The sequence below is a fragment of the Mobula hypostoma genome, chromosome 3 (genome assembly GCF_963921235.1).
Source record: "Mobula hypostoma chromosome 3, sMobHyp1.1, whole genome shotgun sequence".
Taxonomy (NCBI): Eukaryota; Metazoa; Chordata; class Chondrichthyes; order Myliobatiformes; family Myliobatidae; genus Mobula; species Mobula hypostoma.
In genome coordinates, this window is record NC_086099.1 from 111666072 (window position 1) to 111688281 (window position 22210).

Below are 22210 nucleotides of genomic sequence, written 5' to 3' on the forward strand. Positions count from 1 at the left end.
GGGAGCGGTCTGTCTAGTCAGTCTGGGAGTGGTCTCTCGAGCAGTCTGGGAGCGGTCTCTCGAGCAGTCTGGGAGCAGTCTCTCGAGTCAGTCTGGGAGCTGGCTCTTGAGTCAATCTGGGAGTTTCCTCTCGTCAGTCTGGGAGTGGTCTCTGGAGTCAGTCTTGGAGTGGTCCCTCTAATCAGTCTGGGAGTGCTCTCTCTAGCCAGTCTGGGAGCGGTCTCTCGAGTCAGTCTGGGAGCGGTCTCTTGAGTCAATCTGGGAGTTTTCTCTCATCAGTCTGGGAGTGGTCTCTCTAGTCGGTCTGGTCTGGGAGTGGTCTCTCGAGTCAGTCTGCGAGCGGTCGGTCTAGTTAGTCCAGGAGTACTCTCTGGAATCAGTCTATGAGCGGTCTCTGGAGTCAATCGGGGAGCGGTCTCTGGAATCAGTCTGGGAGCGGTATGTCTAGTCAGACCTGGAGCGGTCTCTCGATTCAGTCTGGGAGTGGTCTCTCGAGTCAGTCTGGGAGAAGTGTCTAGAGTCAGTCTGGGAGCGGAATCTGGAGTCAGTCTGGGAGCGGTCTCTCAAGATAGTCAGGGAGTGGTCTGTCTAGTCAGTCAGCAGCGGTCTGTCTATTCAGTCTGGGAGCGGTTGCTCGTGTCAGTCAGGGAGCAGTCTCTCGAGTCAGTCTCGGAGCGGTCTCTGGATTCAGTCTGGGATCGAGCTCTCGAGTCAGTCTGGGAGCGGTCTGTCTACTTAGTCAGGGAGCAGTCTGTCTAGTCAGACTGGGAGCGGTCTGTCTAGTCAGTCTGGGAGTGGTCTCTCGAGGCAGTCTGGGAGTGGTCTCTCGAGGCAGTCTGGGAGTGGTCTCTCGATTCAGTCTGGGAGTGGTCTCTGGAGTCAGTCTGGGAGTAGTCTGTCTAGTAAGTCAGGGAGCGGTCTCTCGAGTCAGTCTGGGAGCGGTCTCTCGAGTCAGTCTGGGAGTTTTCTCTCATCAGTCTGGGAGTGGTCTCTCTAGTCGGTCTGGTCTGGGAGTGGTTTCTTTAGTCGGTCTGGTCTGGGAGTGGTCTCTCTAGTCAGTCTACGAGCGGTCTGTCTAGTCAGTACGGGAGCAGTCTCTGGAATCAGTCTGGGAGCGATATCTGGAATCAATCTGGGAGCAGTCTCTGGAATCAGACTGGGAGCACTATCTGGCGTCGGTCTGGGAACATTCTCTGGAGTTATTCCGGGAGTCGTCTCTCGAGTCAGTCTCATAGTGGTCTCTCGTGCCAGTCTGGGAGTGGTCTCATGGGTCGGTCTGGGAGTGGTCTCTGGGGCCAGTCTGGGAGTGGTCTCTGGGGTCAGTCTGGGAGTGGTCTCTGGGGTCAGTCTGGGAGTGGTCTGTCGAGTAAGTCTGGGAGTGGTCTCTGCAGTCAGTCCGGGAACGGTCTCTCAATTCAGTCTGGGAGCGGTATCTCGAGTCAGTCTCGTAGTGGTCTCTCGAGCCAGTCTGGGAGTGGTCTCTTGAGTTGGTCTGGGAGTGGTCTCTGGGGTCAGTCTGGGAGTGGTCTCTCGAGTCAGTCTGGAAGTGGTCTCTGGAGTCAGTCTGGGAGTGGTCTTTCTAGCCCGTCTGGGAGCGATCCCTCGAGTCAGTCTGGGAGCGGCCTGTCGAGTAAGTCTGGGAGCGATCTGTCGTGTCAGTCCGGGAGCGGTCTCTGGAGTCAGTCTGGGTGCGGTCTCTGGAGTCAGTCTGGGAGCGGTCTCTCGAGTCAGTCTGGGAGCGGTCTCTCAAGTCAGTCTGGGAGTTTCCTCTCGTCAGTCTGGGAGTGGTCTCTCTAGACGGTCTGGTCTGGGTATGGTCTCTCTCGTCGGTCTGGTCTGGGAGTGGTTTCTCTAGTTTGTCTGGTCTGGGAGCAGTCTCTCGAGTCAGTCTGCGAGTGGTCTGTCTAGTCAGTCCAGGATCAGTCTCTGGAATCAGTCTGGGAGCGATATCTGGAATCAATCTGGGAGCGGTCTCTGGAATCAGACTGGGAGCACTATCTGGCGTCGGTCTGGGAACAGTCTCTGGAGTTATTCCGGGAGTGGTCTCTCGAGTCAGTCTCGTAGTGGTTTCTCGAGCCAGTCTGGGATTGGTCTCAGGGGTCGGTCTGGGAGTGGTCTCTGGGGTCAGTCTGGGAGTGGTCTCTGGGGTTAGTCTTGGAGCGGTCTGTCTAGTAAGTCGGAGCGGTCTGTCTAGTCAGTGTGGGAGTGGTCTCTCGTGTCAATCTAGGAGCGGTCTGTCGAGTCAGTCTGGGAGCAGTCTCTGGAGTCAGTCTGGGAGCGGTCTCTGGAGTCTGTCTGGGAGCGGTCTGTCTAGTCAGTCTGGGAGCGGTCTGTTTACTTAGTCAGGGAGCAGTCTGTCTAGTCAGACTGGGAGCGGTCTGTCTAGTCAGTCTGGGAGTGGTCTCTCGAGGCAGTCTGGGAGTGGTCTCTCGAGGCAGTCTGGGAGTGGTCTCTCGATTCAGTCTGGGAGTGGTCTCTGGAGTCAGTCTGGGAGTAGTCTGTCTAGTAAGTCAGGGAGCGGTCTCTCGAGTCAGTCTGGGAGTTTTCTCTCATCAGTCTGGGAGTGGTCTCTCTAGTCGGTCTGGTCTGGGAGTGTTTTCTTTAGTCGGTCTGGTCTGGGAGTGGTCTCTCTAGTCAGTCTACGAGCGGTCTGTCTAGTCAGTACGGGAGCAGTCTCTGGAATCAGTCTGGGAGCGATATCTGGAATCAATCTGGGAGCAGTCTCTGGAATCAGACTGGGAGCACTATCTGGCGTCGGTCTGGGAACATTCTCTGGAGTTATTCCAGGAGTCGTCTCTCGAGTCAGTCTCATAGTGGTCTCTCGTGCCAGTCTGGGAGTGGTCTCAGGGGTCAGTCTGGGAGCGGTCTCTCGAGTCAGTCTGGGAGCGGTCTCTCAAGTCAGTCTGGGAGTTTCCTCTCGTCAGTCTGGGAGTGGTCTCTCTAGACGGTCTGGTCTGGGTATGGTCTCTCTCGTCGGTCTGGTCTGGGAGTGGTTTCTCTAGTTTGTCTGGTCTGGGAGCAGTCTCTCGAGTCAGTCTGCGAGTGGTCTGTCTAGTCAGTCCAGGATCAGTCTCTGGAATCAGTCTGGGAGCGATATCTGGAATCAATCTGGGAGCGGTCTCTGGAATCAGACTGGGAGCACTATCTGGCGTCGGTCTGGGAACAGTCTCTGGAGTTATTCCGGGAGTGGTCTCTCGAGTCAGTCTCGTAGTGGTTTCTCGAGCCAGTCTGGGATTGGTCTCAGGGGTCGGTCTGGGAGTGGTCTCTGGGGTCGGTCTGGGAGTGGTCTCTGGGGTCAGTCTGGGAGTGGTCTCTGGGGTTAGTCTTGGAGCGGTCTGTCTAGTAAGTCGGAGCGGTCTGACTAGTCAGTGTGGGAGTGGTCTCTCGAGTCAATCTAGGAGCGGTCTGTCGAGTCAGTCTGGGAGCAGTCTCTGGAGTCAGTCTGGGAGCGGTCTCTGGAGTCAGTCTGGGAGCGGTCTCTCGATTCAGTCAGGGAGCGGTCTGTCTAGTCAGTCAGGGAGCGGCCTGTCTAGTCAGTCTGGGAGCGGTCTGTCTAGTCAGTCTGGGAGTGGTCTCTCGAGCAGTCTGGGAGCAGTCTCTCGAGTCAGTCTGGGAGCAGTCTCTCGAGTCAGTCTGGGAGCTGTCTCTTGAGTCAATCTGGGAGTTTCCTCTCGTCAGTCTGGGAGTGGTCTCTGGAGTCAGTCTTGGAGTGGTCCCTCTAATCAGTCTGGGAGTGCTCTCTCTAGTCAGTCTGGGAGCGGTCTCTTGAGTCAATCTGGGAGTTTTCTCTCATCAGTCTGGGAGTGGTCTCTCTAGTCGGTCTGGTCTGGGAGTGGTCTCTCGAGTCAGTCTGCGAGCGGTCGGTCCAGTCAGTCCAGGAGTACTCTCTGGAATCAGTCTATGAGCGGTCTCTGGAATCAATCGGGGAGCGGTCTCTGGAATCAGTCTGTTAGCGGTCTGTCTAGTCAGACCTGGAGCGGTCTCTCGATTCAGTCTGGGAGTGGTCTCTCGAGTCAGTCTGGGAGCAGTGTCTATAGTCAGTCTGGGAGCGGAATCTGGAGTCAGTCTGGGAGCGGTCTCTCAAGATAGTCAGGGAGTGGTCTGTCTAGTCAGTCAGCAGCAGTCTGTCTATTCAGTCTGGGAGCGGTTGCTCGTGTCAGTCAGGGAGCAGTCTCTCGAGTCAGTCTCGGAGCGGTCTCTGGATTCAGTCTGGTATCGAGCTCTCGAGTCAGTCTGGGAGCGGTCTGTCTACTTAGTCAGGGAGCAGTCTGTCTAGTCAGACTGGGAGCGGTCTGTCTAGTCAGTCTGGGAGTGGTCTCTCGATTCAGTCTGGGAGTGGTCTCTGGAGTCAGTCTGGGAGTAGTCTGTCTAGTAAGTCAGGGAGCGGTCTCTCGAGTCAGTCTGGGAGCGGTCTCTCGAGTCAGTCTGGGAGTTTTCTCTCATCAGTCTGGGAGTGGTCTCTCTAGTCGGTCTGGTCTGGGAGTGGTTTCTTTAGTCGGTCTGGTCTGGGAGTGGTCTCTCTAGTCAGTCTACGAGCGGTCTGTCTAGTTAGTACGGGAGCAGTCTCTGGAATCAGTCTGGGAGCGATATCTGGAATCAATCTGGGAGCAGTCTCTGGAATCAGACTGGGAGCACTATCTGGCGTCGGTCTGGGAACATTCTCTGGAGTTATTCCGGGAGTCGTCTGTCGAGTCAGTCTCATAGTGGTCTCTCGTGCCAGTCTGGGAGTGGTCTCAGGGGTCGGTCTGGGAGTGGTCTCTGGGGCCAGTCTGGGAGTGGTCTCTGGGGTCAGTCTGGGAGTGGTCTCTGGGGTCAGTCTTGGAGTGGTCTGTCGAGTAAGTCTGGGAGTGGTCTCTGGAGTCAGTCCGGGAACGGTCTGTCTAGTCAGACCGGGAGCGGTCTCTCAATTCAGTCTGGGAGCGGTATCTCGAGTCAGTCTCGTAGTGGTCTCTCGAGCCAGTCTGGGAGTGGTCTCTGGAGTTGGTATGGGAGTGGTCTCTGGGGTCAGTCTGGGAGTGGTCTCTCGAGTCAGTCTGGAAGTGGTCTCTGGAGTCAGTCTGGGAGTGGTCTTTCTAGCCCGTCTGGGAGCGATCCCTCGAGTCAGTCTGGGAGCGGCCTGTCGAGTAAGTCTGGGAGCGGTCTGTCGTGTCAGTCCGGGAGCGGTCTCTGGAGTCAGTCGGGGAGTGGTCTCTGGAGTCAGTCTGGGAGCGGTCTCTCTAGTCAGCCTGGGAGTGGTCTCTCTAGTCAGTCTGGGAGCGGTCTGTCGAGTCATTCTGGGAGTGGTTTGTCTAGTCAGTCTGGGAGCAGTCTCTAGAGTCAGTCTGGGAGCAGAATCTGGAGTCAGTCTGGGTGCGGTCTCTCTTGACAGTCTGGGAGCGGTCTGTCTAGTCAGTCAGGGAGCTGTCTGTCTAGTCAGTCTGGGAGCAGTCTCTCGAGTCAGTCTGGGAACGGTCTCTGGAGTCAGTCTGGGAGCGGTCTCTCTAGTCAGTCTGGGAGCGGTCTCTGGAGTCAGTCTGGGAGCGGTCTCTGAAGTCAGTCCGGGAGCAGTTTCTGGAGTCAGTCCGGGAGCGGTCTCTGGAGTCAGTCCGGGAGCGGTCTCTGTAGTCAGTCTGGGAGTGGTCTCTCGAGTCAGTCTGGGAGTGGTCTCTCTAGTGAGTCTGGGAGTTGTCTGTCAAGTCAGTCTGGGAGCGGTCTCTCGAGTCAGTCTGGGAGCGGTCTCTCGAGTCAGTCTGGGAGCGGTCTGTCTAGTCAGTCAGGGAGCGGTCTGTCTAGTCAGTATGGGTGCGGTCTCTGGAGTCAGTCTGGGAGTTTCCTCTCATCAGTCTGGGAGTGGTCTCTCTGGACGGTCTGGTCTGGGTGTGGTCTCTCTCGTCGGTCTGGTCTGGGAGTGGTTTCTCTAGTTTGTCTGGTCTGGGAGCAGTCTCTCGAGTCAGTCTGCGAGTCGTCTGTATAGTCAGTCCAGGATCAGTCTCTGGAATCAGTCTGGGAGCGATATCTGGAATCAATCTGGGAGCGGTCTCTGGAATCAGACTGGGAGCACTATCTGGCGTCGGTCTGGGAACAGTCTCTGGAGTTATTCCGGGAGTGGTCTCTCGAGTCAGTCTTGTAGTGGTTTCTCGAGCCAGTCTAGGAGTGGTGTCAGGGGTCGGTCTGGGAGTGGTCTCTGGGGTCAGTCTGAGAGTGGTCTCTGGGGTTAGTCTTGGAGCGGTCTGTCTAGTCAGTGTGGGAGTGGTCTCTCGAGTCAATCTAGGAGCGGTCTGTCGAGTCAGTCTGGGAGCAGTCTCTGGAGTCAGTCTGGGAGCGGTCTCTGGAGTCAGTCTGGGAGCGGTCTCTCGATTCAGTCAGGGAGCGGTCTGTCTAGTCAGTCAGGGAGCGGTCTGTCTAGTCAGTCTGGGAGCGGTCTGTCTAGTCAGTCTGGGAGTGGTCTCTCGAGCAGTCTGGGAGCGGTCTCTCGAGCAGTCTGGGAGCAGTCTCTCGAGTCAGTCTGGGAGCTGGCTCTTGAGTCAATCTGGGAGTTTCCTCTCGTCAGTCTGGGAGTGGTCTCTGGAGTCAGTCTTGGAGTGGTCCCTCTAATCAGTCTGGGAGTGCTCTCTCTAGTCAGTCTGGGAGCGGTCTCTCGAGTCAGTCTGGGAGCGGTCTCTTGAGTCAATCTGGGAGTTTTCTCTCATCAGTCTGGGAGTGGTCTCTCTAGTCGGTCTGGTCTGGGAGTGGTCTCTCGAGTCAGTCTGCGAGCGGTCGGTCTAGTCAGTCCAGGAGTACTCTCTGGAATCAGTCTATGAGCGGTCTCTGGAGTCAATCGGGGAGCGGTCTCTGGAATCAGTCTGGGAGCGGTATGTCTAGTCAGACCTGGAGCGGTCTCTCGATTCAGTCTGGGAGTGGTCTCTCGAGTCAGTCTGGGAGAAGTGTCTAGAGTCAGTCTGGGAGCGGAATCTGGAGTCAGTCTGGGAGCGGTCTCTCAAGATAGTCAGGGAGTGGTCTGTCTAGTCAGTCAGCAGCGGTCTGTCTATTCAGTCTGGGAGCGGTTGCTCGTGTCAGTCAGGGAGCAGTCTCTCGAGTCAGTCTCGGAGCGGTCTCTGGATTCAGTCTGGGATCGAGCTCTCGAGTCAGTCTGGGAGCGGTCTGTCTACTTAGTCAGGGAGCAGTCTGTCTAGTCAGACTGGGAGCGGTCTGTCTAGTCAGTCTGGGAGTGGTCTCTCGAGGCAGTCTGGGAGTGGTCTCTCGAGGCAGTCTGGGAGTGGTCTCTCGATTCAGTCTGGGAGTGGTCTCTGGAGTCAGTCTGGGAGTAGTCTGTCTAGTAAGTCAGGGAGCGGTCTCTCGAGTCAGTCTGGGAGCGGTCTCTCGAGTCAGTCTGGGAGTTTTCTCTCATCAGTCTGGGAGTGGTCTCTCTAGTCGGTCTGGTCTGGGAGTGGTCTCTCTAGTCGGTCTGGTCTGGGAGTGGTTTCTTTCGTCGGTCTGGTGTGGGAGTGGTCTCTCTAGTCAGTCTACGAGCGGTCTGTCTAGTCAGTACGGGAGCAGTCTCTGGAATCAGTCTGGGAGCGATATCTGGAATCAATCTGGGAGCAGTCTCTGGAATCAGACTGGGAGCACTATCTGGCGTCGGTCTGGGAACATTCTCTGGAGTTATTCCGGGAGTCGTCTCTCGAGTCAGTCTCATAGTGGTCTCTCGTGCCAGTCTGGGAGTGGTCTCAGGGGTCGGTCTGGGAGTGGTCTCTGGGGCCAGTCTGGGAGTGGTCTCTGGGGTCAGTCTGGGAGTGGTCTCTGGGGTCAGTCTGGGAGTGGTCTGTCGAGTAAGTCTGTGAGTGGTCTCTGGAGTCAGTCTGGGAGCGGTCTGTCTAGTCAGACCGGGAGCGGTCTCTCAATTCAGTCTGGGAGCGGTATCTCGAGTCAGTCTGGGAGCGGTCTGTCTGGTCAGTCTCGGAGCAGTGTCTAGAGTCAGTCTGGGAGCGGAATCAGGAGTCAGTCTGGGAGCGGTCTCTCCAGACAGTCTGGGAGCGGTCTCTCCAGACAGTCTGGGAGCGGTCTGTCTAGTCAGTCAGGGAGCGGTCTCTAGTCAGTCTGGGAACGGTCTGTCGAGTCAGTCTGGGAACGGTCTCTGGAGTCAGTCAGGGAGTGGTCTCTCCAGTCAGTCTAGGAGCGGTCTCTGGTGTCAGTCTGGGAGTTGTCTCTCTAGTCAGTCTGGGAGCGGTCTCTGGAGTCAGTCTGGGAGCAGTCTGTCTACTTAGTCAGGGAGCGGTCTGTCTATTCAGTCTTGGAGCGGTCTGTCTAGTCAGTCTGGGAGCGGTCTCCCGAGTCAGTCTGGGAGCGGTCTCTCCAGTAGGTCTGGGAGCGGTCTCTCGAGTCAGTCTGGGAGTTTTCTCTCATCAGTCTGGGAGTGGTCTCTCTGGTCGGTTTGGTCTGGGAGTGGTCTCTCGAGTCAGTCTGGGAGCAGTCTGTCTAGTAAGTCAGGGAGCGGTCTCTCGAGTCAGTCTGGGAGCAGTCTCTCGAGTCAATCTGGGAGTTTTCTCTCATCAGTCTGGGAGTGGTCTCTCTGGTTGGTCTGGTCTGGGAGTGGTCTCTCTAGTCGGTCTGGTCTGGGAGTGGTTTCTTTAGTCGGTCTGGTCTGGGAGTGGTCTCTCTAGTCGGTCTGGTCTGGGAGTGGTTTCACTAGTCAGTTAGGGAGTTGTCTGTCTCGTCAGTCTGGTCTGGGAGTGGTCTCTCTAGTCAGTCTGGGAGTTGTCTGTCTCGTCAGTCTGGGAGCAGTCTCTGGAATCAGTCTGGGAGCGTCTCTGGAATTAATCAGGGAGCGGTCTCTCGAGTCAGCCTCGTAGTGGTCTCTCGAGCCAGTCTAGGAGTGGTCTCTGGAGTTGGTCTGGGAGTGGTCTCTGGGGTCAAGTCTGGGAGTGGTCTCTGGGGTCAGTCTCGTAGTGGTCTCTCGAGCCAGTCTGGGAGTAGTCTCTGGAGTTGGTCTGGGAGTGGTCTCTCGAGTCAGTCTGGTAGCGATCCCTCGAGTCAGTCTGGGAGCGGCCTGTCGAGTAAGTCTGGGAGCAGTCTGTTGTGTCAGTCCGGGAGCGGTCTCTGGAGTCAGTCTGGGAGCAGTCTCTCGAGTCACTCTGGGAGCGGTCTCTGGAATCAATCTGGGAATTTTCTCTTGTCAGTCTGGGAGTGGTCTCTCTAGTCGGTCTGGTCTGGGAGTGGTCTCTCTAGTCAGTCTGGGAGTTGTCTGTCTCGTCAGTCTGGGAGCAGTCTGGGAGCGTCTCTGGAATTAATCAGGGAGCGGTCTCTTGAGTCAGTCTCGTAGTGGTCTCTCGAGCCAGTCTGGGAGTGGTCTCTGGAGTTGGTCTGGGAGTGGTCTGTGGGGTCAGTCTGGGAGTGGTCTCTCGAGTCAATCTGGAAGTGGTCTCTGGAGTCAGTCTGGGAGTGGTCTTTCTAGCCCGTCTGGGAGCGATCCCTCGAGTCAGTCTGGGAGCGGCCTGTCGAGTAAGTCTGGGAGCGGTCTGTCGTGTCAGTCCGGGAGCGGTCTCTGGAGTCAGTCTGGGAGTGGTCTCTGGAGTCAGTCTGGGAGCGGTCTCTCTAGTCAGTCTGGGAGCAGTCTGTCTAGTCAGTCAGGGAGCTGTCTGTCTAGTCAGTCTAGGAGCAGTCTCTCGAGTCAGTCTGGGAACGGTCTCTGGAGTCAGTCTGGGAGCGGTCTCTCTAGTCAGTCTGGGAGCGGTCTGTCGAGTCAGTCTGGGAGCAGTCTCTGGAGTCAGTCCGGGAACAGTCTCTGGAGTCAGTCCGGGAGCGGTCTCTGTAGTCAGTCCGGGAGCGGTCTCTGGAGTCAGTCTGGGAGTGGTCTCTGGAGTCAGTCTGGGAGTGGTCTCTCTAGTCAGTCTGGGAGTGGTCTCTCGAGTCAGTCTGGGAGCGGTCTGTCGAGTCATTCTGGGAGTGGTTTGTCTAGTCAGTCCGGGAGCAGTCTCTAGAGTCAGTCTGGGAGCAGAATCTGGAGTCAGTCTGGGAGCGGTCTCTCTCGTCAGTCTGGGAGCGGTCTCTCTAGTCAGTCTAGGAGCGGTCTGTCAAGTCACTCTGGGAGCGGTCTCTGGAGTCAGTCCGGGAGCGGTCTCTGTAGTCAGTCTGGGAGCGGTCTCTGTAGTCAGTCTGGGAGCGGTCTCTGGAATTAGTCTGGGAGTGGTCTCTGGAGTCAGTCTGTGAGTGGTCTCTCTGGTCAGTCTGGGAGTGGTCTGTCGAGTCAGTCTGGGAGTGGTGTCTGGAATCAGTCTGGGAGCGTCTCTGGAATTAATCAGGGAGCGGTCTCTTGAGTCAGTCTCGTAGTGGTCTCTCGAGCCAGTCTGGGAGTGGTCTCTGGAGTTGGTCTGGGAGTGGTCTGTGGGGTCATTCTGGGAGTGGTCTCTCGAGTCAATCTGGAAGTGGTCTCTGGAGTCAGTCTGGGAGTGGTCTTTCTAGCCCGTCTGGGAGTGATCCCTCGAGTCAGTCTGGGAGCGGCCTGTCGAGTAAGTCTGGGAGCGGTCTGTCGTGTCAGTCCGGGAGCGGTCTCTGGAGTCAGTCTGGGAGTGGTCTCTGGAGTCAGTCTGGGAGCGGTCTCTCTAGTCAGTCTGGGAGCGGTCTGTCTAGTCAGTCAGGGAGCTGTCTGTCTAGTCAGTCTAGGAGCAGTCTCTCGAGTCAGTCTGGGAACGGTCTCTGGAGTCAGTCTGGGAGCGGTCTCTCTAGTCAGTCTGGGAGCGGTCTGTCGAGTCAGTCTGGGAGCAGTCTCTGGAGTCAGTCCGGGAGCGGTTTCTGGAGTCAGTCCGGGAGCGGTCTCTGGAGTCAGTCCGGGAGCGATCTCTGTAGTCAGTCTGGGAGCGGTCTCTGGAGTCAGTCTGGGAGTGGTCTCTGGAGTCAGTCTGGGAGTGGTCTCTCTAGTCAGTCTGGGAGTGGTCTCTCGAGTCAGTCTGGGAGCGGTCTGTCGAGTCATTCTGGGAGTGGTTTGTCTAGTCAGTCCGGGAGCAGTCTCTAGAGTCAGTCTGGGAGCAGAATCTGGAGTCAGTCTGGGAGCGGTCTCTCTCGTCAGTCTGGGAGCGGTCTCTCTAGTCAGTCTGGGAGCGGTCTGTCAAGTCACTCTGGGAGCGGTCTCTGGAGTCAGTCCGGGATGGTCTCTGGAGTCAGTCCGGGAGCGGTCTCTGGAGTCAGTCCGGGAGCGGTCTCTGGAGTCAGTCCGGGAGCGGTCTCTGGAGTCAGTCTGGGAGCGGTCTCTGGAGTCAGTCTGGGAGCGGTCTCTGGAGTCAGTCTGGGAGTGGTCTCTGGAGTCAGTCTGGGAGTGGTCTCTCTAGTCAGTCTGGGAGTGGTCTCTCGAGTCAGTCTGGGAGCGGTCTGTCGAGTCATTCTGGGAGTGGTTTGTCTAGTCAGTCCGGGAGCAGTCTCTAGAGTCAGTCTGGGAGCAGAATCTGGAGTCAGTCTGGGAGCGGTCTCTCTCGTCAGTCTGGGAGCGGTCTCTCTAGTCAGTCTGGAAGCGGTCTCTGGAGTCAGTCCGGGAGCGGTCTCTGTAGTCAGTCTGGGAGCGGTCTCTGTAGTCAGTCTGGGAGCGGTCTCTGGAATTAGTCTGGGAGTGGTCTCTGGAGTCAGTCTGTGAGTGGTCTCTCTGGTCAGTCTGGGAGTGGTCTGTCGAGTCAGTCTGGGAGTGGTGTCTGGAATCAGTCTGTGAGTGGTATCTAGAATCAGTGTGGGAATGGTCTCTTGAGACAATCTGGGAGGATTCTCTGGAGACAGTCTAGGAGGAGCCTCTGGAGGTAGTCTGGGAGGGACCTCCATTGGTAATCTGGGAGTAGTGTCTCCGGCAGTCTTGGAGCAGTGGTCCCTAGAAGTAGTCTGGACAGGGTCTCCAGAGGTGGCCTATGTGTAGTCTCTAGAGGTAGATTGGAAGGAGTCGCTAGAGGTAGTTTGGGAGTAGTCTCTTGAAAAGGGATTCCCAAACTGGGATCCGTGGAACCCCTGGTCACTGGTTGCGGTCCAAAGCGAAAAAGAAGGTTGGGAATCCCTGCTCCACAGGTAGTCTGAGAGGAGTAGTCTCTGGAGAGTCTGGGAGGAGTGCTCGCTGGATGTAGTGTGGGAGGAGGCAGTTTGGGAGAAGTGGTTAGAAATTGTATGGGAGGAGTAGTCTCCAGAGGCTGTCTGTGAGGAGCTTCTGGAGGTAAACTTTGAGGAGACTCTGGAGGTAATCTGTGAGGAGTTTCTGGAAGTAATCTGTGCGGAGTTTCTGGAGGTAATCGTGAGGAGTTTCTGGAAGTAATCTGTGAGGAGTTTCTGGAGGTGATCTGTGAGGAGTTTCTGGAGGTGATCTGTGAGGAGTTTCTGGAGGGAGTTTGTGAGGAGCCTCGGGAGGTAGTCTGGGAGGAGTCTCCAAAGGAAGTCTGGAAGAAATCTCTAGAGCAGAGGATAGTCGTGATCCATGATTTAAAAGAAATTGGGAATCTCAGCTCGGGAGGTAGTCTGGGAGTCGTCTCTAGAGGCAGATTGGGAACAGTTGCTAGAAGTAGTCTTGGAATAGTCTCTAGAAAAGGGTTGCCCTTTCTGGAATCCATGAAACACTTGCTTACTGGTAGGATCCATGGCAGAAAGGAAGGTTGGGAATCCCTGCTGTACAGGTAGCCTGGGAGGAGGAGTCTGTGGAGGAGAAATGGGAGTAATCTCTAGAGGTAGTGTGGGGGGGAGTAGTCTCTGGAGGTAGTCTGAGAGAGCGTCTGCGGGTAGTTTGGAAGGAGCGTCTGAAGGTAGTTTGGAAGGAGCGTCTGGAGGTAGTTTGGGAGGAGTTTGAGGTAGTATAGCAATAATCTCTACAGTCAGTCTGTGTGTAGTCTCTGGAGGTAGTCTGGGTGCAGTCTGGAGGTGGTATAGGAGTGGTTTCTGAATGTAGTCTTGAAGGATCCTCTAGAATAGTCTGTGGGGAGTGCTCTCTAGAACTAGTCTGAGAGTAGTGTCTCAGGTTTTCTGGGAGGAGGAAATTCTAGAAGTAGTCATGGAGAAGTCTTTAGAGCTGCTCTGGGAGAAGCCTCTCGAGGTGGTCTGTGTGTAGTCTCTCGAGGTAGTCTGGGTGTAGACTCTCGAGGTGGTCTGGGTGTAATCTCTCGAGGTGGTCTGTGTGTAGTCTCTCGAGGTGGTCTGTGTGTAGTCTCTCGAGGTAGTCTGGGTGTAGACTCTCGAGGTGGTCTGGGTGTAATCTCTGGAGGTGGTCTGGGTGTAATCTCTCGAGGTGGTCTGGGTGTAGTCTCTCGAGCTGGCCTGAGTGTAGTCTCTCAAGCTGGCCTGGGTGTAATCTCTCGAGGTGGCCTGGGTGTAATCTCTCGAGGTGGCCTGGGAGTAGTCTCTCGAGGTGGTCTGGGTGTAGTCTGTAGAGATGGTCTGGGTGTAGTCTCTCGAGGTGGTCTGGGAGTAGTCTCTCGAGGTGGTCTGGGTGTAGTGTCTCGCGGTGGTCTGGGAGTAGTCTCTCGAGGTGGTCTGGGTGTAATCTCTCTCGAGGTGGTCTGGGTGTAGTCTCTCGAGGTGGTCTGTGTGTAGTCTGTCAAGGTGGTCTGGGTGTAATCGCTCGAGGTGGCCTGGGTGTAATCTCTCGAGATGAAATGTGTGTAGTCTCTCGAGGTGGTCTGGGTGTAGTCTCTCGAGGTGGTCTGGGTGTAATCTCTCGAGGTGGTCTGGGTGTAATCACTCGAGATGAAATGTGTGTAGTCTCTCAAGGTGGTCTGGGTGTAGTCTCTCGAGGTGGTCTGGGTGTAATCTCTCGAGGTGGTCTGGGAGTAGTCTCTCGAGGTGGTCTGGGTGTAATCTCTCGAGGTGGTCTGGGTGTAGTCTCTCGAGGTGGTAATCCCTGTTCTAGGGGTAGTCCGGAGGGAGTAATCTCTAGAGGTAGATTGCGAGGAGTCACTGGAGGTAGTCTTGGAGTCATCTCTGGAAAAGGGGTGCCTAAACTGGGATCCATGGAACCCCTGGTTACTGGTAGGGGTCCATGGCAAATAAGGAATGTTGGGAATCATTGGAAGTGGTCTGGGAGGAATCTCTGGCGGTAGTCTGGGAGGTGTAGTGTCTGGAGTAAGACCCATAGGAGACTCTAGAGTTAGTCTGGGAGGGGTCTCCATAGGTAATCTTGGTGGAGTCGTGTCTGGAGGTAGACCGGGAGGACACTCTTGACGAGCTTCCACGGATAGTCTGGGAGGATTAGTTTTTATATTTAGTCTGGGAGTAGTCTATCGTGTAGTTTGGGAGGATTAGTCTCTAGATGTTGTCTGGTAGTAGTATCAAGAAGTAGTGTGGGAAGAGGTGTCTCTAGACGTGGTCGGGGAATAGATTCGAGGTTGGGAGAAGTCTAAATGTAGTTTTAAGATATTCTAGCAGTTGTCTCAGAGATAGTCTGGGAGGAGAATTCTCTAGAGGTAGTCTAGGAGGAGGTGTCTGAAGATATTGTAGTAGTTGTCTCTAGAGGTAGTCTGGTCAGAAATATCTCTGGAGGTATTCTGGGAGGAGTTGTCTCTAGGGATAAATTGGTAGGAAGAGTCTCTAGAGATAGTCTGGTCGAAGGTGTCTGTAGAGGTAGACTGGGAAGTGGAGTCTCCAGAGGTCATGTGGGGGTAGTCTCTTGTGCTAATTCTGGAGGAGCCTCTAGAGAGAGTCTGGGACTTCTTTCTCAAGGTTGTCTGGATAAGTCTCTGAAGGTGGTCTCGGAGGAGTCTCTAGAGGTGGTCTGGGAGTAGTCTCTAAAGGTTGTCTGGGATGAATTCCTAGAGGCAGTTGGGAGTAGATTCCCAGTTGGGAGGAGGAGTCTCTCAAGTTAGTGTGGGAGGAGTAGTGTCTAGAGCTCGTCTGGGAGTATTGTCTAGAGCTCATCTAGGAATCGGTCTTTCTCAAAGTCAGCTGGGAGGAGGGGTCTCTCAAGATTGTCTGGGAAGAGCCATCTCTCGAGGTACTCTGGGATTAGCCGTCTCTCTAGGTAGTCCTTGAGAAGCCTTCTCTCCAGGTAGTCTGGGAGGAGGAGTTTCTTGAGTTAGTCTGGGAAGATTCTCTGGAGGTTGTGTGAGGTAGTCTGGGAGGAAACTAGAGATAGTCTGGGATGAGTTGACTCAGATGGTATTTTGGAAAGATTAGAGTGTTTGAAGGGGATCTGGGAGGAGTCTCAAGAGATAATCTACGCATTGTCTCTAGGTGTAATCTCGGACAAACCTCTAGAGGTAGTCTGGGCCGTCGTGGTTTCGGCATCGGTCCTCTTCTCACATTGAACTTTGGTATGTCAGGGCCATGGGAGTGTGGGGTGTTCATTCCTGCAGATAGTGGGGTGGGTATCGAGTGAGTGGGGGACATTCGGGAATATGGTCTGAACCGCCCTGACAGGAGTGATCATCACACCATGTCTCTCCATACCACATATCCATGGCATCTCCCATCAATGTGAGGGCCTTGATCGAGACAGCGTCTGGCAACGTCAGTGGGCTGGCCTTGATCAAGACAGTGTCTGGCAACATCAGTTGGAAGGCCTTGATCGAGACAGTGTCTGGCAACATCAGTGAGGGGGCCTTGATTCAGGCAACATCAATGTGAAGGCCTTGATTCAGATGGTGTCTGGCTGCCATCAATGTGAAGGCCTTGATCCAGACGGTGTCTGGCTGCCAGTTGGCTCTTTGCGTGGTCTCTTCTTGCCGTACCTTTGCCAAACAACATGCTGTTTCAGTCCTCTTCCAATTCCTTTGCCCACATTTGTCCTGACCTCGTGGACTCCACTATATTTAAACACCATTGACTCAGGACCTCGTTGGCTTGTTTTAAGCTCTCAATTTCTTCTCTTTTCAAGAGTTAGTTTCATGTAGTGTTTATTAATGGCCACGAGTAACCTAAAAACTCCTCTCTCACTTGCTTTCTTATCCGGGAAGCCTGTTTCCTTGAGAATGCTGACTAGCTGGTGACCCCATTTCATTCCAAGAGATTGCAATCTATCCTCGATGCTGGTAGCAGACTGGCTAAGCTGCCAAAGCCCGAGGAGTTGTCTGTCCATCTCTTCAGGACTGCGATCACTCTTCTTCTTATTCGCTCTTTCTACACATCTTCAAACCTCAACTTGTGCCTGATCCTGCCAACTAGGTTCCATTCCATTCAATTACGTTCCATTCATGATCCGGTAGTGAGAGAAATGAGAATGCGCAATAATTTTAAAGCACTCATCAATTTATTCAGTATGCAAGGGAACATATGTAACACTTACTCAAAGAAAGTCCCACAGGCCCCAAGTATACTGCAGAGTGCCTTCGTCCCCTCTTCTGTATCAAACACTGCTCGCGACGCAGTTCGGTTGTGAAACTCATCCGTAAATGTGGAGTGGTTGTGTCTTCTACCAATAATACTTCTAAGAGGAAGTGATTTTTCAGCCCTTGCGCAAACAAATTTACCTTCTCCACAAGTTGCCATTACAGCCGTGCCCTTGCAGAGGTCAACTGTATGGATTTTAATGGGGAACCTCATTGTAGGTCGGGAGTAGTGGTCTTATTCTGGCTGGAGATCTGTGACTAGCGATGTTCTTTAGGGATCTTTACTGGAACCTCTGCTATTTATGATATTCAGATGACATGGATGAAAATGTGGATTGGTAGGTTCATGAGTTTGCAGACGTAGCAATGATTGGTAGTGCTGATAGAAGATTACCAAAGGATTACATATGTTCCCTTGCATACTGAATAAATCGATGAGTGCTTTAAAGTTATTGTGCATTCTCATTTCTCTCACTACCGGATCATGAATGGAATGTAATTGAATGGAATGGAACCTAGTTGGCAGGATCAGGCACAAGTTGAGGTTTGAAGATGTGTAGAAAGAACGAATAATAAGAAGAGTGAAGTGTCTACGGGTGAAGTGCCGGAGGATTGGAGAGGGCTCATGTTGTTCCATTGTTTAAAAAAGGATCGAAAAGTAATCCGGGAAATTATAGGCCGGTGAGTTTAACGTCAGTAGTAGGTAAGTTATTGGAGGGAGTACTAAGAGACAGAATCTACAAGCATTTGGATAGACAGGGGCTTATTAGGGAGAGTCAACATGGCTTTGTGCATGGTAGGTCATGTTTGACCGATCTGTTGGAGTTTTTCGAGGCGGTTACCAGGAAAGTGGATGAAGGGAAGGCAGTGGATATTGTCTACATGGACTTCAGTAAGGCCTTTGACAAGGTCCCGCATGGGAAGTTAGTTAGGAAAATTCAGTCGCTAGGTATACATGGAGAGGTGGTAAATTGGATTAGACATTGGCTCGATGGAAGAAGCCAGAGAGTGGTGGTAGAGAATTGCTTCTCTGAGTGGAGGCCTGTGACTAGTGGTGTGCCACAGGGATCAGTGCTGGGTCCATTGTTATTTGTCATCTATATCAATGATCTGGATGATAATGTGGTAAATTGGATCAGCAAGTTTGCTGATGATACAAAGGTTGGAGGTGTAGTAGACAGTGAGGAAGGTTTTCAGAGCCTGCAGAGGGACTTGGACCAGCTGGAAAAATGGGCTGAAAAATGGCAGATGGAGTTTAATACTGACAAGTGTGAGATATTGCACGTTGGAAGGACAAACCAACGTAGAACATACAGGGTTAATGGTAAGGCACTGAGGAGTGCAGTGGAACAGAGGGATCTGGGAATACAGATACAAAATTCCCTAAAAGTGTCGTCACAGGTAGATAGGGTCGTAAAGAGAGCTTTTGGTACATTGACCTTTATTAATCGAAGTATTGAGTATAAGAGCTGGAATGTTATGATGAGGTTGTATAAGGCATTGGTGAGGCCGAATCTGGAGTATTGTGTTCAGTTTTGGTCACCAAATTACAGGAAGGATATAAGTAAGGTTGAAAGAGTGCAGAGAATGTTTACAAGGATGTTGCCGGGACTTGAGAAACTCAGTTACAGAGAAAGATTGAATAGGTTGGGACTTTATTCCCTGGAGCATAGAAGAATGAGGGGAGATTTGATAGAGGTATATAAAATTATGATGGGTATAGATAGAGTGAATGCAAGCAGGCTTTTTCCACTGAGGCAAGGGGAGAAAAAAACCAGAGGACATGGGTTAAGGGTGAGGGGGGAAAAGTTTAAAGGGAACATTAGGGGGGAGCTTCTTCACCCAGAGAGTGGTGGGAGTATGGAATGAGCTGCCAAACGAGGTGGTAAATGCGGGTTATTTTTTAACATTTAAGAATAAATTGGACAGATACATGGATGGGAGGTGTATGGAGGGATATGGTCCGTGTGCAGGTCAGTTGGGACTAGGCAGAAAATGGTTCGGCACAGCCAAGAAGGGCCAAAGGGCCTGTTTTTGTGCTGTAGTTTCTATGGTTCTATGGTTATGGTATGGTTGATTCATAAAACCATTGGATATAGGAGCAGAGTTAGGCCATTTGGCCGATCGAGTTTGCTCCACCATTGTATCATGGCTGATTCATTTCTCTCTTAGCTCCAAATTAGACCATAAGATATAGGATCAAAATTAGGCCATTTTCCCTACAATTCAGAGGACATACATCAGTTGCCTTTATGGGCAGCAAAAAGGCAGATGGAGTTTAATACAGACAAGTATTAAGTGTTGCAACTTAGACAATTATATGTAAAGAGGAAGTACACAGTTCATAGCTCTGTTCATTCCTCTTATGAGCAGAGGATTCTTGGTGTCCAGTTTATAGCTCACTGAAAGTGGCCACATAAATTCATGGGATGGTACTGAATGTGTATGACATACTTGCCTTTATTAGTTATGTTGCAACTTTATAATTCTCTGGTTAGGCCTCATCTGATATATCACTTTCACTTCTGAATGCCCCTTTACAAGAAGGAAGTGGAAGCTTTGGAGAGACCACAGAAGAGTTTACCAGAACTGCTGAATTAAAGGGCATGTGCCCTAAAGAGAGATTGGACAAATTTGAGTTGCTGTCTCTGGAGCGGTGGAGGCTGAGGGGAGACCTGATAAATAAAGTTATGAGAGGAAAAGATCAAGTGGACAGCTAGTATTTCCAGGGCATGCACTTATGATAAATGGGGGAAATTTCAATGGAGATAATCTCTTTCACACAGACTGATGGATGCCTGGAATGCACAGCTGGGGTTTGTGGTGGAGACAAATATAATAGAGGCATTTACGAGGCTCTTATAGACACATGAATATGCAGAGATTGGAGGGATATGGATAATGGGCAGACAGATGGAATTAATTTAATTTGCCATCATTAGTTTAATTAACTTGGCAAACATAGTGGGCTGAAGAGCACTGTGCTGCACTCTTCTGTCTCCTATGTTATAATTTGTCAGATGATACCCCATGACTAAACCATCCCTAAGCAATCCTAGTGCTGCTAAAGACTAATAGATCCAAACCCTTACAGTAAGAATATTGTGTTGTCCTTGCAAACCTTCTTAAATAAAGGCACAGCATCCAGTCCTGCAGCAAGTACAAAACTTGATGCTTCCTTTTTTTCTAGAATTAGCTTAATCCACTACCTGAAAATTGATTACAGTAACCTTGAATGCATTTTGAGCAAGATTAAACACATGCAATGAAAGAAAACCTAAACAACATTTTAATAAAAAGCTATGCCCCTTGAGTTATTTATTCCAAAACATGTGATTCTTTGGTTTACATCTATTTAGTTGGATGTTGTTCTTCATATTTTTCTTCCTTCAACTCTTCCAGGGTGCTATTCTCACCACAATGCTGGCCACACGAAACTTCTCAGGTATGTGTGAAACGTACTAATCTGGATTACACATCAGAATTATCCACTGCAGAATTTTAAAATTATGTATTTTCATTTAATCAACATTGTTAGTTGCAAGGAAATTCAGTATTTTGGGGGATTCACATGATAGATGGTTTGGTAAGATTACAATATTGTGTATTTTTACATGTTTTGAAATCAATGTAAATGCCATAATGTAGTAGGAAGTATTTTATAATATTTACTGGTGGATAGAGAATGATCTTTTTCAGTTCTCTCTGTTATGTCAGGTTCTGGCTCACTTAAAAACTGTAAATAGATTTGTTGCTTTCAGTGTTTTTATTGTACTTGTTTTGTTCATTATGTATTCCAATACTTGTTTAGTTTTATTTTAATAACATAGTAGTTCTTCAGGTGCCTGGTAAAGGATTGGTTCTTTATGTCTCTGAGAGGGGATAAATAGTCATTTCATTTTTCTAAAATGTTTGAAGTAAACGCAGGGTCATATGAAGCAAGTAATTTATAAGTATGGTTCACCTATCTATAAGTATTGAGAATATAAGGAAAATGATATGAGAAACGGAAGTCAAAAGACCATGAAAATCAAATAATTACAGGTACAGTAAATCTGAAATCAAAACAGGCTCTGAGGTAGCAGCAAGATCATTGAGAGCAAAGAGTGTCAGATAATATGTGCTTAAGGAGCTGGTACAGGAGGGAGGAATATTGGGATCCATGGTGGGGGAGATGGGATCTGCACAAGAAGGATGGGTAACACCTAAGCTGGAATGTGTCCAAAATCATTGCTGAGAGTTTGCTTATGTTACTGTAAATAGTTAATCCATGTTTGGCAGGAAAGTGATTGTGGGGCTGAACTCATTAGCATGGTGGCACTTGAAGAGATTAGTATTTTCCCTCTTTTCTATAAGTAGTTGAATCCACTGCCTGCAAATTGACTATAGTGGGAATAATGGAGTTTAAATCAAGCATGTCCACTGGGTAGAGTGGGCAGAGACAAGTAAGGGAGCTTGGTGATGTTGAAATAGGCTCAGTTTTAATGCATGGAGCTTCAAATGAGTGTGGGCTCTGGATGAACATGTGAACTTACAATGTTACTACAAACGTCAAAAGTGATTAAGTGAAATACAGGGTTGGCACGTTACTGAACCTGCCAGATTTAAGATGGTGTTGGTGAGAAATGTCTTGGAATATTAGGGCAGATAAATTGCCAGGGCTGGAAGAGATCTAACCCAGAATGCTAATGGAAACAAAGGAGGGGATTTCTCCATTTTATTTGCCACAAGTGAGGTAACACAATACCGGAGGATAACTAATATTGCAACAGAGATGTTATGAAACTATAAGTCCATAAGCCATGCATCATAGGGGAATTATTGGCGAAAGCCCTAAAGCTCAGGTTCTATGTACATTTGGAAAGGCAAAGAGTCAGCATTGCTTTGTGATGGCAAAATTATGTCACACTAGTTGGTGGTGCTTTCAGGAAAGAAGATTAAGGCTTCAGCAGACTATATATCCGATGGAAAATTTGATAGCGCATTGGTATATTGGATCTAGTCTCACTAAATAGACCATGATTTCCTAAAACTATTAGCACAGGTTGATAGGATAGTGAAGAAGGCATATGGCATTCCAGCCTTGAGTGGTCATCTCATAGAATATAAGTATTTGGCCCATACCTCTAAACCTTTCCTATCCATGTTCCAGTCCAGCTATATTTTAAAAGTTGTTATTGTACCTGCCTCTGCAACTTCCTCTGACACCTCATTCTACCTAGATACCTCCATTTATATAGTTTCCCCTCAAATTCCTGTTAAAGTTTTCTCCTCTCACTTTATTTCTATACACTCTAGTTCTTAATTTCTCAACACTAGGAAAAAGACTGAATACATTCACTCTCTCTAGGCCCCTCATGATTTTGTCCATATCTATAAGATCACCTCTCAGTCTCCTGCATTATAAAGAATAAAGAAAAGCCCTACTCTGTCAAACCTCTGCCTATAACTCAGTTCATCAAGTCCTAGCAGCATCCTTGTAAATTTCTTCTGCACTCTTTCCAGATTTAGAACATCATTTCTATAGCCAAGTGACCAAAACTGAAGACAGTACTCCAAGTGCAACCGCACCAGTGCCCAGTGCAACTGTATCAAGAGCTCCAAGTTTAATACTCAGTGCACTGATTTTGAAGGCTAGCATGCCAAACATCATCTTCATCACCATGTCTACCTGTGACAACACTTTCAGTGATCATCTACTTGTATTCCTGCTGTGATTAAGTTCTACAAGGAGAAAGTGTTATTCTCTGTGAAAATCACACAGCTGTTCACTGTGAAAAGACTGTCTTATTGACTTTTTAAACATGCAGTATCTTGCAAACTTCATTTACCCACTTAGCTGAACAAGAACTCCTTTAATTTTAGATAAACTTCTTTTGTTCCTTTCTATCTTTTTCCTTCTGTAGAAGCCCTTGGGATTGTCCTTCACCTTGACTGCCAGAACAATCTCATGCGTTCTTTTAGTCCACTTGATTTCCCTC

At 51.0% G+C, this 22210-nt stretch overlaps 1 protein-coding gene across 15 annotated transcripts in view; it reads left to right on the forward strand.

Annotated features, from left to right (window-relative positions):
* The window catches only part of LOC134344192 (calcium/calmodulin-dependent protein kinase type II delta chain), a 586032-nt gene that overhangs the window by 436656 nt on the left and 127166 nt on the right, over nucleotides 1-22210 (forward strand). For all 15 annotated transcript variants that reach the window (XM_063043584.1, XM_063043590.1, XM_063043588.1 and 12 more), the window contains exon 12: nucleotides 19632-19674. In XM_063043584.1, the coding sequence (XP_062899654.1) occupies nucleotides 19632-19674 (43 nt within the window). The remainder of the gene's footprint in view (nucleotides 1-19631; nucleotides 19675-22210) is intronic.